The sequence below is a fragment of the Cucurbita maxima genome, unplaced genomic scaffold, assembly GCF_002738345.1.
Source record: "Cucurbita maxima cultivar Rimu unplaced genomic scaffold, Cmax_1.0 Cma_Scf00113, whole genome shotgun sequence".
Classification (NCBI taxonomy): Eukaryota; Viridiplantae; Streptophyta; class Magnoliopsida; order Cucurbitales; family Cucurbitaceae; genus Cucurbita; species Cucurbita maxima.
This window is the reverse complement of record NW_019272129.1, coordinates 149,783-164,659: the sequence shown is the minus strand read 5'-3', so window position 1 is coordinate 164,659 and position 14,877 is coordinate 149,783. Positions and strand designations below refer to the sequence as shown.

Genomic DNA, 14,877 nt, shown 5'->3' with positions numbered 1-14,877 from the left:
TAGGCATCAAACAAAGTGAAGTTTAAATTTGTCTCAAAAATACCATACCATAATCTAAATCCAAATGGTAAAATCCCACTAATTAGGGCTTGGGAAAGGAAAATGTATTACATGCTAACTCAGGTTCCATATATTCGTCCTCCAATCACAATTAAAACACAATAGACGAAAATTATGCACAAGACCTATTTTGCAAAATAAGATGTCATGTTCTAAAACTCTTCAATGGAGAGGCACCCAATGAAATTATGCATTTTTCCACGTTGATTTCGCTGTCATCTAAGATCTAATGTTTTTCGCCTTTTAACACATCTTGTCCTCTTGATAAAGACATGGCATGGCAGGCAATGATCGACGATTTCGACACTACTCGAAAACACGACGAAGAAATGAAACTAATCCTATATGAACCCAATTTTGGCAAAGATGCATTCCGTTTTGAGAACACTGAACGACTTTCACTCGTAAGAGGGTATTATCCCTATAGCAGACAATTCTGTTCCTTTCTTAAAAATGCCTCCCAAAAAAATGGAACAGCACTTTCCTTCACCTACTGATTTCATTTTGTCTGTCGGGTTACTTAGGAACTATGTTTCGAGTTAGAAACCACAAGGAAATAAGCGAAAGATAAACCAACAAAGGATTCATTACTTACATTTCTCACTCAATCCTACTAAGAGGAGCAAATTGTGTCCATTCTCTATCCAAGGAATTGAGGATTTGGGCAAGTATGCTCGAAGTACAGTGTTACAATATTACCTGTACCCATAACCCATGTTCAACTCGTGACCATACATCCCCTGACCATGGCCACCACTGGCAGAAAGAGGATGAATTTGCTTCGAGTTCGAGTTCGATCTGTGTCCCATTTGGATGAGCCTCTGAATTGCGTCTGGTTGGTTACCAGGAGCTGAAATGTAAACGAGAAATCAGAATAAAAGAGAGCCACCCTCTAAATAAGAGATCAATGAGCTACACAAATTCAACTGCATTGCATTTTATCTATATAGCTCGTCAAAGCACCAATCAACTTTAAAGCTTAAATGGATGAATTGTTGTAAATTTAACAACATCACTACTTAAATACTCTCCCCCACTCGTGGATTTCAAAATTTAAAGGTCTAAAAAGTGAGAAACAATATTAATTGGGGAGGAGATAACACAAAATCTCGACACCATGTTAAAATCACCCATCAACCCAAAAGCTTAATGGATTAAGGCAAATTAAATTATACGAGTATTTTAATTGTAGTCACAGCAAAACAAGCACTCCGCAGCAGGCATCATGCATAGAGAGTGATTTTAAGTGTAAATGTATCCAAGTTGGGGAAAAGTAAAGATTGTCTTGAGCACAATCAGATCAAATGAGTCGAGAACCATATAATTTTCCTTATATTGCTAAAGGACAAAAGATAGTATTAATCAGCTGCAGACTTTAATAGAGGCATATCGATTGGGGAAAAATATGAACACATAATGGCCAGATAAGCAGGATATGGAAACTAATTTATCAGTCAAATATATATATTAATAACAAATATAAAATAGTACTTAAAGTTCAAGCAAAATAACATGAGTGTTACCTGGCGAGGGAATTCTGGGACCAACAGTATTGGGCACACGCTGACTGGTATGAAAACCTTGGATTGAATTTTGTTCCTGCATTAATCCAGGAACCTGATTGTTGGGTTGGAGATTTGCTGCACTACCTCTGATGGAATGAGGATGTAGAGGAACGCTTCTGTTTGTCATAGGCAGAGGTGCACCTCTAGATAACGCTTGAAGAAGATGCTGTGGGGGAAGATTGCCTGAAGTTTGCATCTGCTGCATCATCGGGTGATGAATCAAATGATCAAATCCAGATAATCCGGAGGTAGGAGGACGAAGCTTATTTGATACAAATTGATGATTAGATGGTGAGCCGTGATGAACCATTCCTTCTGGCAACGCTATATCTCCCTGAGAATTTATGTTAGGAGGATGAGATTCAAATTGATGAAACTTGACATTATTCGTTTGTTGGGGATGAAGCTGGGAGAAGTTGGAATGAACCGGAGCTTTCCGTTGTGGCATTTCAGTCTCCCTCCGATCGTAGAGGCTGGCTGAAAAAGGCAGCCCTTCCAGACCTCCCATGCTAGGCCTTTCATCTTTGAAGGCAGGGTTAAAGATTGCAGCATTACTGTCTTGTGAGTTGTGTGAGAACAGAGGTTGAGGTCTAGCAGAATTCCCAATAGACATGAGATTCTGAAGATTCATAGAATCACTTATGATTAAACTGTCCTCTTGAGGAAAGGGAATTTCAGCTGGTCCATCATAGCCACCCATCTTATGTCCTAACTTAGCATGGGGATGAGAAGAATCCATTCCAGGCGGAGGGCCATTCAGATTTAACCACTGTCCACGAACTATATCTGGTTGGTTTTGCTGTCTTTGAACACCATGATCGTGATTAATCATACTGAGCCGAATTTCATTGTTGGACAACAGACCATCATCTGTGATCGGATCACGTGGTTCTGGAACATCACTTTTGACAGATCCTGATGAACCCCCCCTTTGTGCAGAAACAGGAGCTCCAACTGACTGAAGCTCCTTCATAAAAGCAGACCCAAAAAGTGTTTCAAGAGTTAATGTCTTCCCTGGATTTGAAACGTTGTGCGTACTTTCCTCCTTTTTATTGTGAATTGCAGAGCCTACACTCACACCATCATCACCATATCCTGCAATCACTGGACTCGAACCCTTCTGTAACAATGAGAGAAGGTGCAATGATGCAAGATCATCATTCTTAACAGTTGGATGTTTCACATCAGCATCAGAATGACTCCATCTTTGATCAGACGGCTGCAAAGCTGAGTCATTTTCTTTAACTTTTGACAGCAGTGTCTGTTCAACGGCCTCACAGGTAAGAATCGCAGAAACAGCCTCCGGCTTACTCTTATCATAAAATGGCTCAGTCTTTGCAACATTGGATGATGTTGCACTTGATGTGATATAACTTTCTGCAGATTCATAACCCTGAAAGGCAACTCTGGGCAGAGATTCCTCAGAATGCTTCACATCAGATACAAAATCATATCCACCCTTTTCTCCAGCTCCAATCATAGTAAGCAAGTCAATTGACCTTTTAGGTGAAAGGTCATTCCCCTGTTTCCTATCTGCAAGGTGAAAAAAAATGAGCTATGAGCAATAAAACTCATAGCCAATCAGGTAATAAACCACTGATATAAGGAATCTTTTGAATACAGAATTTTTACCAACATACCGTTGTCCATGAACCAATGAGCGAATCTAGAAGATTGAGCATTTTGAGGGCTACATGCATCATCCTTCTCACTGTCATGCTGCTGCATAAGACCCGCAAAGCATACATCAGCGATAGAAGCATCCAAACTAGAATTGCTTTTGTTACGTCTGTTCTTAAATGAAAATCTAACGAGGAGAAAAGGAGGTACTTATTTTTCCTCGAGCAGAAATAACTACATACAAATTGAAGGAAATGAAATCTAACAAAAGAATTATGGTTCCAAATTATGAAACAATTTCATCCCTTACTCAACAGGCACATAATGATTCGTCAATAAAATGATTTCCTATAATAAGATTGAAATTGCAAAAAGATATCCACATGCTGGGGTTGATTTTCATAACTTCTATGCATTTAGGCCTGTTTTTCTTAACTTGGAAAATTTTAGAAAGCTAATCTGGGTAAATTGCATGGGATAATATACCAGCTGGCTTCTAGTAATAATACCACATATAGGAAGTTGATTTTGATTCAAAACCAGAAAATTAATAGCATGGCTGAAAAAGATTTTACTACATTCAGGAGTACCTCAATAAAATTAGCAGCACCGCCATCTAACTTTATGGTACTGCCAAAAAGTTTTTCTAAGATTGAAGATGAATGGCCTTGACTTGCTTCACCAACAGCTGTATTCGCTGGCACCATTTCAGTCTTACAATTATCAACTGCACTGTTTTCAATAGCTTCAAAAACTTCCAAAGCATTTTCACGAGATTGAACATCTGTTCCAGTTGTTTGATTAGACATGTCTACAGCCGAAAGCAGATGAATAATACTTTCACTAGTGTTGTTAGTAGAAGCATTGGTACTTGTTTTTCCATAATGTTCAGGGCGACCCATTTGCTCTAACGAACTTTTTCCCTCTAAATCTTCAGAGAACCCATTATGCAATTGCTTGTCCTTGGTTTGCAGAGACTTGTCGACGTCATCCTTACCCTACAAAAGTGACAAACATATATGCAGTTAATAAGGAGAAAGAGTGTCTAGTGCCAGAAGAATAACTCTTTATTATAACAATATGACACTTGCTGACGACAAAAACACACTGCCCAGGCACATATCCACCCCATTGACGACTTTTAAATGGGAAACAACCTTATACTCCAAGCTATTAAAACCAAAAAAAATATGATGAAAACGAATAATCACCTCCAGCAAACGAGGATTAACTGAAGACCTTGTTCCAAAGTTTTTCTCCAACACAGTGCTCGTGAATCCAGGAGGCACGAGTGGCCTAGATACAGTTGTCTGAGATGGAAAAAAAGTTTCTCGATCATTTTTTGAAGATTGTAAGGAGATAGGTTCATCGAAACCACTGCTTGTATTCAGTAGTTTCTTATCATCTTTAGCCTCGTCCAACTGCATTAGGATGTCAAATCCATCTCTCTGCTTCACAGGATTTGAGTTGTGACCTTCTTGAAATGCCCTATGTTGTTCTTTCCTCATCGACTCAAATGAAGCTGCAATTAAGTTTGTCAGCTAAAAGTACTGTTGGAATAGGTATTTGAACAAGATCTGTAGATGTACGAGTTGGTACATCAAGCATCATGGAGAAAAGAGCGATTACCTCTTCTCTTTTTTTCCTCTTCAACTCTATCCTCACTTGTCAACTCAGAAGAACCAAAAGTTTCATGATTGTACGAATCATGAGTATTCCCTCGTTGATGGGCTACAGCCTGATTAATGAAAGAACAACATCCATAAGGAGAGGTTACTCAAAATAATTTCAAATTCTTGTTGTGTAATTCACTTAGCCATTCAACAAAATGATTCTGTTTATGTTTAAAGACATATGGTTGAATGTATAACCATAATCCAAGGGTGGAAATTTAATTTTAAATTTTGTTTGCAAGTAGAAAGATTGGAAAATATAATGAAAACCTTATAAGGTCGAGGTGGATGATATGGCTCATTGCTTCTATTTAGCTGGTACTGATCATGTGCTCGAACTTTTGGTGCCGAAAATGCTGTTGCATATCCAGGTGGTCTTGGAAAAGAACCACTACCAAGAAGTCCATCATGTTCAGGACCCTGTGAAGGCCTCCTAGAATGATCACTAAATCGCCACCCAGAATCCACTGTTGAAATGAATATTCCAAAGGTCAATATTGTAGTAATTTCACATCATAAATCCTGAATTGACTGGTTTTAACAACATCTACAACTATTAAGGATATCAACCCAATACAAATAACGTGTTCTCAAGGTGCTCTGCTTTAGAATAGAGAAATGCTGTCAGAGCTCCATTAGTCAACCGCGTTTGAGTAGGCAGAAATATCATTATTAATATACATGTAAATGAAATTATTTCCAAGACAGCAGTATTTTTTCAGTTAAATCAACTACAGCAGGAACCCAACAGTTAACAAAGCCGGATACAATATGATATTCAGATTAGTTTGAATAGAACAATGAAGTTATCGAAACTTAACAATAGATTAAGAAGAGACCTTACCTGAATCCCGGTCAGATTGTGAATCGCTATCCTTATCACTCCGTCCAGAAGAATTAACGTCCTTCTTTCCTTGTATTCGACGAGCATAATTAGTCGTTTCTGCCCTATTGGGTGGTGATGAACCATACTCATTGCGCCTAAAGCTATTCAAAGACAACCCTCCAGAAACTCTTTGCCTATCATAGGAAGCTTCTTCTAATTCACTACACAAGAGGGGACGTATTCTCAGAAAAACAATCCAACAAGGAAAATAAGAATACTATCACAAGGCTTATCGTCGGTTCTTTACTTTGTAAGATACAGACTTCAGCAGCGTAAACAAAGAATAATAACAACTTATTAGTAGTAAAAAAAAAATAGAACAGATGCACGAAAGACCATCTTACGCGATAACAGATTGGTCAAAACCGCTCGGCAACTTTTTGCAAACATCCAATCCGCTCAGGGACAAGAGGAAATCCCTCGTGTAAGAAAACTTAGGTTTCCTAAACAGGATGAAGAAAATGTAGTCAATACTAGCCAGAATTAACAGTAGAAAACAAATAATAGAGGAGAAGAAAGAAACAACAAAATAAACAACAGATATCGGTTTGGAACTGCAAATTATATGTAATTACTTTCGCAAATCATGCTTCACTGTAGCAGTCTGATCGTGTGACTTCAAATCCTCCTTCTTGAGGCTCATTCTGCTTGCTTACTCGTGACAAGATTAATCAGTGTAATGGATCGATATGCAAAAAGTCTTCAACAGCACCAGAACCAATTTACTGAACAACAACGCCGCCCAAGATTGCCCAAAGCTAATTCGAAATTTATTGGATACTATACCGTCTCATTCTTTAAAGAAAATCAATTAATTCAATGCAGACAACACGCTAAAAACTACTCTCCATCGCCTTGTCTTCAAATTTGTTCGTTCGATCGAAGCTAATTCAAGTCAGAAAGCATTAAAAATGCAGACTCAGAGGCAATCCCATCTTTGATCCAGCTGAATGCGCATCAAAATCCATCAAAAAGTGAACTCCATCCACCCAAGCTCCTTCGCCAAAAATTTATCAATCTCCAAATCCCGTTTACCACTTCTTTCAATTAAATCTCAACCCCAAAAAACAAGATTACTACGTAGAATCGCGCTTTCAACGAATCATAAATCCAATTCCCACACGATCCATCCACCACAAACAAAATTACCGTTATAACACGTGATCTTAGATGTCTCACCAGAACGAATTCTAGGGTTTTGTTCAATCCGAGAGCTCCAGATTGAAACTAGGGTTTTGGTACATGAAAAAAACAAACAAAACGAACCAAAAACAAAACACCTGGATCCAAAACAAAAATTATTCAAAAATAAATCCCCATGGACACGAACTTCTTGCGGATTGGAAGCTTCTAGGGTTTGGATAAATGGTTTTCCCGAGTAATCGACACGAGAGAGAAATTCGAGTGCTGGAATTCTGGTCTCTGTTCATCAACCTAAACCACATACATCAGGAAATGGGAACAAATTATAAACTAAAAATATATATATTCAACTAGTTACAGCGTTACCACTATCCCACGCGCATGTTTCTCCCTGTTAGCCACGCGCCAACCACCTCATCTATGTTATTGAACGTTATTCTCACGCGCCCTTTGAAGCGTGGTAGTTGAATACAAAATTTACCCCTCGAGTAAAAATAAATTTGGGATTTAAATAAATTGTAAGCCCTCCAAAATCTACATTTTTAGTGCGCCGTCTCTTTATATTTAGCAATTTTTATATTCATATTTATTACCCTAAACAAAATAGATAAATATTTAATATAAATAATAAGCAAACTAATCAACTTAGCAAATAGAATAAATATTAGGGTCGAGCTTCAAATTATCGTGATCGTGAAATCAAAAGTCATTAGTTTCACATCTCCGAGAGAGAATTCCATGATTTTAAAATGGTCTCGAGTTAAGGGAGAATGTCGTTGCTAATAGTCCTACCCAGATCAAGAGCGGGTGGGATTCAGTATGACTGTTCAAGATAGGAGAGTGATCCTCATTCTATTGACTGTTCACGATAGCATCGAATCTGCTCAGTGAGAAGTCATTGTCATTTTGATCATTGATAACTTGGGTCTCGTCGTACGATCGAGTCACCTGGTTTTACCGTAGCAAGGCCTAATCATACTCAAAATATGATCTTGATCCTAGCTCATAAGGAACGTTAGCTATATGCTTAACACATGAAACTCGAACGTTGTGTTAATCAAAATAGCTATCTAGGGGTGTTCATGAGAAAATCTGGACCGTCGCGCTTGTCCAAGGCGTTTTATATGTAGCCGTGTGCTGAATGTCCCGATCATGCTTGTTTACAACATGTTATCTATGACAGCATGCCCGTTCCAAACCTCTTTTACTTACTTTTATATTAGATAGACCTTTACTATTCTTGTTATGTCAATATGAATTATATGACCATTCGTCGAAATCATGTCTACATCTGTCATGGCTAAAATGCCTCAAATTTTACCATGATGTGACCCGTTGTCAATTATTTATACCTAGATTATATATTATCAGAGTCGTTAATGTTGTTTATTCACTTTTAGCTTATACACTGATTCCTTTTAAATTGTTTTCAACGCATTTTCTTGCTCACGTTTCTTAAAATATTTATTGCAAATAACCTAAGGCTCGATCATACATCGAATTGTTCACAAAGTCAAACTTTTGTACAGCTAACTTGTTCGTCGGGTTAAAACAAGTGCCACACAAACGCTTTCCCATTGCTACACATAGACATAATAAAAATTTTAAAATGTAGTAACCAAAATAATTGTGACCAAAATTATTATTTTAAAATATTTAATAACGTGAATATGAACATTTAATTATGCATAATTTGTGATGTCCCATAGGAGCACAAAACACCATTTATAAAGGTGTGTGGAAACCTTCCCCTAGTAAACCCGTTTTAAAGCCTTGATGGGAAGCTCAAAGAAGACAATATCTGCCAGCGGTGGGACTGGGTCGTTACAAATGGTATCAAAGCCAGACACCGGATGATGTGCCAACTTTCTCACTTTTCTTCGAAGGGGGTAGACACGAGATGATATGCTAGTAAGGACGCTGGGCCTCGAAGGGGGTGGATTTTGTGGCGGTCCCACATCGATTGGACGCTGGGCCCTAAAGGGGAGTGAATTCTGATCTCCCACATTGGTTTGGGAGGAGAATAAAACACCATTTAGAATGAGACTAAAAAAAATTAAATTTAAATGTCTATGTTTATATATTTATATAAAAACCTAAAATAATGATTTTAAATATTTATATTTGTTTCTTTAATAAAGTTAAATACCATTTTTAGACAAATGAAGAATTTGAGCGAATCTATACCATTTTTTTTTTAATTCAACGAATATATACGTATTTTTGTAAAAGATTTTATTATGGAACACATTTACTATTATTTAAGATAAGATAAAAAATCAATATATACTCTTAATTATATCCATTTAAACCCTAAACTAATAATTATATTAATTTTAATTCTATTTAAAAAAATATGCAAATTTATAATTCAATTAATTAAATTATTTAAAAACAATTTTTAAAATTTTTAAATAAAGAGTCTAAATTAATTTATTTATAATTAACGTTTTTTGTAATGAAAAATTTAAATTGATGGATTTATAAAAATTAAGATTTAAATTAATAGGGTTATTGTATTAATTTCGAAATTTCAAGACAATTAATGTAAAAGGATATTAATTAAATGATGAAGTAATTAAATTATTTTAGCGGTAAAATAAGATTTTATATGAGAATTTTTTAATCCAAAAGAAAAAAAGAAACCGATTCAGACTCCTTTGATATAAATTTCTGCCCACCGGGACGAACCATCCCGGCTAAGCAAAACCCGCTCACCGTCGACTTCTCTCCCTGCACAGTTCCACCGATTGATTGCTTTCCGCCATGGAATTTCCGTACATGGAAGCTGTTGTTGGTACTCATTTTTCTTCACCGACTTCTTGTTTCTGTTCATGTTTATGCAAGTAATCTTTTCGTTTTCTTGTTTAGATGCTCGATGCTTGGTTTTTGATTTTGTGTTTTCGCTATCGCTTATTTTTCTTGGTTACCTCGATGATCGTGACGCCTGTTAGATCCGCTGAACTTTGTTATGTATTTGTATGTTGTAACTTTTGGATTCTTTCGAGAATGTTGGATTCTTTTTTTTTTTTTTTAATGTTTTGTTAGGGTTTTACGTTTGTGTTCTTGATGTTAAGGGTTTAGGCATTGGAAATGATTTGGAATGGCATGTTGTAAGTTGAATTAGTGATTGGGAAAATAATGGTTGTATGGTTTTGCATGGTCGAATTGTAATGTTTTCTCCATCAGTTCATTGCGTCAATTTGATTTCGAAATGAGTCTTATATCGCATGTTAAGGGTTTAGGCATTGAAAATGATAGTTGTATTAGAATTGAGCGAATCTTTGAAGAGAAGAAAAAGAATTTACATGCGTGAATCTCGGTCATGTAGTTTTACTTCTCTATTAGTTGTCAGAACAGAGGGGGTCCGTTTATTGAAGAGGAAACGAATGAAGTAACTGATTTTTTTTATGCATGTATTTTTATCCTCAGGCTTCATGATATTGATGTATTTTTTCGAAACTTATTTGGATCTTCGGCAACATGCTGCTCTGAAACTGCCTACTCTTCCAAAAACTCTTGAAGGAGTTATAAGCCAAGAGAAATTTAAAAAATCTCAGGCCTACAGTCTTGATAAAAGGTTTGAAAGTCATACTTTGTTAAACTTCCCCTGAACTTGAAGTATTGCCCCGTATTTATTCTGGTGGTTAATTTTTATAACATGTGCCTCTTGTCTTTCAGCCACTTCCATTTTGTTCAGGAGTTTGTAACTATAGTGATGGATTCTTCAATACTGTTTTTTGGAGTCCTTCCATGGTTTTGGAAAGTGAGCAATTAAATTTCATGAGTGAATTCATTAATTCAAGTTTTTCCTTTACTAACGTTGAAAATTTCATATTGTCCACTATTGCAATCATGTGCAGAAATCTGGTGAATTTGTTGTGTTGGTTGGCCTCAATGCTGAAAACGAAATTCTCCACACACTTGCGTTTCTAGCTGGGGTCATGATTTGGTCACAGGTATGCTCCCAAGTCATTTTCAATATCCATGTTTTAGAAGTAGAGAAGTTATTTAGCTTTAATCTGCTTTGCCTTTGAAGACCTTGATTCATATAGTTTTATCACCATGTATTAGATAAATTGAAGTTCAAACTCAGTATGTAGTGCATTTAAAAGTAATTTCAAACTCAGTATGTATTTTCTTTTTCAATTATTATTTTGCATGTGTAGATCTAGACGGTGGACATGAATCAGAGAAATTCTGCTAACTTGAAATGGAAAGAAAGAAATGAAAGAGTCTCAGTGACAAGGATAGACCTTGCTAGGATGTGTTAGAAATATTTAAATTTCAATATTCACTTTAATTTTTTTTTTTTTTTTTTTTTAATTTTTAATTTTTAAAATCTCCTTACGTCTGGAATTATGCCCCTAGTGTATTTTGTATGGGGTTGGATGTTTTTTACTAATGTCTAGATTGCTTGTTTTTGAAATTCTAAATATTTTCATTTATAGATTGAACTTGTGATATTTATGATTTGAAGTTGGTTTACAGTGATTGTTTGTTTGGACTGGTTTGCAGATCACGGGCCTACCATTTTCTCTCTACTCAACTTTTGTGATTGAATCCCGCCATGGTTTCAATAAAGTATGTAATTTGTCTGAACATGATAACTCTCCCTAACTTCGTGAGATATCCAATTTTATTTTGTACTGGACAATTATTTTTCCCGTGGCATTCCACTAAAAGCATTTGGAAGTTTTCAATGATGTCCAGTCTACTTCCTTATTATTGTTTTAATGCTGTATTATTTAATATCTCTTCTACAGCAAACAATATGGTTATTCTTCCGGGATATGATTAAAGGGATTTTGTTGTCTGTCATACTTGGCCCACCAATTGTGTCTGCAATCATTATAATAGTACAGGTAAACTTATGTGAGTTATCATACAGAAGCATGTCATTGTAAATTTATTTTATCTGGAGTTCTTTTGCTTTCTCTATTTTCCACTTCACTTCATCTACTCCATTGTTTCTGCATTAATTTTCCTTATATCTTTTTCTTTCATAATATGCAAGGACTAATAATATCTTTTGATTGTATACAGAAAGGAGGACCGTACCTTGCAATCTATCTTTGGGCGTTTATGTTTACATTATCTCTTGTGATGATGACCCTTTATCCCATTCTTATAGCCCCTCTTTTCAACAAATTTACCCCTGTGAGTATCCAAACTGTGTAATTTGATCAAAGCTTCTAGTGACTAGATAGTTGTGTGTGTGTTTTTTTTTGTTTTGTTCAGTTTCCCACCTTAATGCTCTGTGAAAATAGCTACCTGCAGGTGATCTCAGGGAGAAGATTGAGAAACTTGCTTCCTCCCTCAAGTTCCCACTGAAGAAGCTGTTTGTTGTTGATGGATCGACGAGGTCAAGTCATAGCAACGTAAAACTCTTGACCACCGAATTCTATCTTGCCTACTTTAGATAATTTCTGATTGCACATTTACTTGTGTTTTGATAAATTATCGATATCAGTTCCTTCTTTTTTCCTGGATTATCAATATGCAATTAAGAGTACTATTCAAAAAGTGATTTGGAACTTTTATATTTTTTTATTTCTAATGAATAATTCCTCTAGCAATGTTTTTCACTATGGTCTCAGTCAAATTACTGCTTTTCATGCAGGCTTACATGTATGGTTTCTTCAAAAACAAGAGAATTGTCCTTTATGATACATTGATTCAACAAGTAAGTTGAAATGTTGTGGACATCTTTTATCATATTATTGCCTTTACTTGCTGAACTTATTTTCGTACAGAATCTTGTACGGTGTATTTTAGTATGTATATGGGTTTTCTCACTTGCCTAATAGCTTCATATTTTCTTCCCATTCTGTTTATCAGTGCAAAAATGACGAGGAAATTGTTGCTGTTATAGCACATGAGTTGGGGCATTGGAAGCTAAATCATACGATGTATTCATTCATTGCTTTACAGGTATATTGCTTTGTTGAAAACACCGTAAAACATCAGTTTGAAATCTGGCACGAATGTGTGTGTGGAAACCTCAACTTGTTCTCTCCTTATTGAACTTGTGAGCAGATTCTTACACTTTTGCAATTTGGGGGATATACCTTGGTGAGGAATTCCAGCGATTTGTTTAGAAGTTTTGGGTTTGATACTCAGCCAGTGCTTATTGGACTCATCATATTCCAGGTAGTGATAAAATAGAACGTTAAATTATATATCTAAAGTTGACATGCTATGCCATCCCTACTTACTGATGTATTTTGCTTTCCTACTGTTACTCATGTGTAGTTCAATATTTTTCTTCGGCTAGATTTTTGCTTCTACATCTTCTTGATACTTCTTGCCACCTTGACTTCCTAAGTTTTGGGTTTGATACTCAGCCAGTGCTCGCTGCATTTCCAATATCAACTGCTTCATTTTTTTTTTTTTTCAGTTTGAAGGTTACCTTTAAATTTTTCATTCTGGAGGAATACTTACGACCCTATGCAAATGAATCAGATAACTCCAGTGGCAATGACCTTTAAAACACATTAAAATGCTGAATAAAACCTAAAAATGTTGTAAATATTTAAAATGAGATGGAATTTATTTTTAACAGATTTCAATGTATACCCTTACGTTTCCTTGCCATTGGATGTGCAGCACACTGTAATACCTCTTCAACATCTGGTAAGCTTTGGTCTCAACCTTGTGAGCCGATCTTTCGAGTTCCAGGTATGTCTGAAACAGTTGCGGCTACAGTATTCTGTTAACCATCTCTATCTGTAGGTAAGAGGGTTTTGATCTTCAAATACCTTTTCTTCTTTGATCAAATGCAGGCTGATGCCTTTGCAAAGAAACTCGGTTATTCTGCACCTCTTCGTGCTGGTCTTGTCAGACTACAGGTTATTATTATCTACAGTTTCCATCCTATGCTGTGACTTTTGATTATGATCATCTCTTTCCTTCCTGTATTAATACTGCATTGTAGCAGACATCAGTAAATTGGTTTCCAAAGGATAATGTTGGCTCCATCATCTTTACCTTCTTATTTGAGCATTTGAATTTTATTTGTCATATTTGCATATATTTATATTCATAACATAAAAGGACTTATGAAAAAAGTTATCTGACGTATTAACGCATTCTTAAACTTCGGCGATATTATCATATATATTAGACTAACAAAAATTTGCATTTCAGGAGGAAAATTTGTCTGCGCTGAATACAGATCCCTGGTATTCTGCTTATCACTACTCTCATCCTCCACTAGTTGAAAGATTGGCTGCACTCGACCAAGCGGATAAGAAAGAAGAATGATAGCCAATCGTGCTCATTTTATTGCATCTACCAAGGTGATTTGACGTACTACACTATCTGATTGACTTTGTTAGGCGAGGGGTAGGGGAAGAGATGAGAGAAGGAATTTCCCCAAAGGAAGGAGGCATGATTGTTCTTAGTTTTACCCCCGAAAAGTTCTTTTTTTCTCTATATCTTCTCTTGTTATTGACCTAACTACCGTGAAGGAAACAAACGAAAAACTAGCAACGAATATCATATTTGTCAATCTGTATGAACTAGATCAGACTCTTTTGATAGCATTCGTGAGGTGGAATTATGTTCTTATTTTTATCATAAGAAGTGTAATTCTGCTTACAATATGCAATTTTGTCAATACTTGGTTGCATTCTGTGTCCCCTGAATCCTAATTTCAGTATCAGATGTAGTTTAATTCTTAAATGGTCTCGTATAGTTCAACCGGTCAAGGCATTAACTTGACCCGACCCTGCAATGCTGTTCGAGATTAAAATTGGTGGGTCAAGAAGAATGTAAATCATTAACTTCATACTCTTTGCAAAGCTTCAGAGTACAAACTAATCTTATCTACTTGTGCAGGTTGATAATTTTGCAAAAGCTCGTCTTGGCAGGTCAATGTATACATGATAAATCTTACAATTAAGAGATTAGAATGGGTAGATCAATA

At 36.1% G+C, this 14,877-nt stretch overlaps 2 protein-coding genes across 3 annotated transcripts; one reads left to right on the top strand and one right to left on the bottom strand.

Annotated features, from left to right (window-relative positions):
- Positions 1 to 461: 461 nt before the first annotated feature.
- On the bottom strand, positions 462 to 7,249 carry LOC111473257. Of its 2 annotated transcripts, none has more exons than XM_023118792.1 (10): positions 6,380 to 7,249; positions 6,149 to 6,247; positions 5,763 to 5,965; positions 5,189 to 5,385; positions 4,875 to 4,983; positions 4,457 to 4,767; positions 3,836 to 4,243; positions 3,266 to 3,347; positions 1,584 to 3,158; positions 462 to 910 (listed from the first exon to the last, which is right to left on the bottom strand). In XM_023118792.1, exons 1-10 carry the CDS (start codon positions 6,445 to 6,447, stop codon positions 756 to 758), a joined length of 3,207 nt encoding a protein of 1,068 aa, XP_022974560.1. In that variant the 5' UTR covers positions 6,448 to 7,249; the 3' UTR covers positions 462 to 755. The 2 variants fall into 2 exon arrangements, with proteins under 2 accessions (XP_022974560.1, XP_022974561.1); XM_023118793.1 differs by having other exon boundaries at positions 3,266 to 3,344.
- Positions 7,250 to 9,595: 2,346 nt separating this feature from the next.
- LOC111473275 (CAAX prenyl protease 1 homolog) lies at positions 9,596 to 14,596 on the top strand. Its single transcript, XM_023118810.1, has 14 exons — positions 9,596 to 9,744; positions 10,380 to 10,527; positions 10,629 to 10,713; positions 10,811 to 10,906; positions 11,466 to 11,531; positions 11,714 to 11,812; positions 11,994 to 12,107; positions 12,218 to 12,328; positions 12,571 to 12,633; positions 12,789 to 12,881; positions 12,987 to 13,100; positions 13,557 to 13,628; positions 13,733 to 13,798; positions 14,097 to 14,596. The coding sequence occupies exons 1-14, from the start codon at positions 9,714 to 9,716 to the stop codon at positions 14,211 to 14,213; spliced, it is 1,275 nt and encodes a 424-aa protein (XP_022974578.1). The 5' UTR covers positions 9,596 to 9,713; the 3' UTR covers positions 14,214 to 14,596.
- Positions 14,597 to 14,877: the final 281 nt, after the last annotated feature.

Coding starts and splice junctions, on each gene's coding strand:
- LOC111473257 (XM_023118792.1), bottom strand. CDS start 6,447: ATGAGCCTCAAGAAGGAGGATTTGAAGTCACACGATCAGACTGCTACA. Junction 5,386..5,762: donor ACAATCTGACCGGGATTCAG/GTAAGGTCTCTT, acceptor TCATTTCAACAG/TGGATTCTGGGTGGCGATTT. Junction 3,159..3,265: donor TCATTGGTTCATGGACAACG/GTATGTTGGTAA, acceptor TTCACCTTGCAG/ATAGGAAACAGGGGAATGAC.
- LOC111473275 (XM_023118810.1), top strand. CDS start 9,714: ATGGAATTTCCGTACATGGAAGCTGTTGTTG. Junction 10,528..10,628: donor GCCTACAGTCTTGATAAAAG/GTTTGAAAGTCA, acceptor CTTGTCTTTCAG/CCACTTCCATTTTGTTCAGG. Junction 12,882..12,986: donor ATTCATTCATTGCTTTACAG/GTATATTGCTTT, acceptor ACTTGTGAGCAG/ATTCTTACACTTTTGCAATT.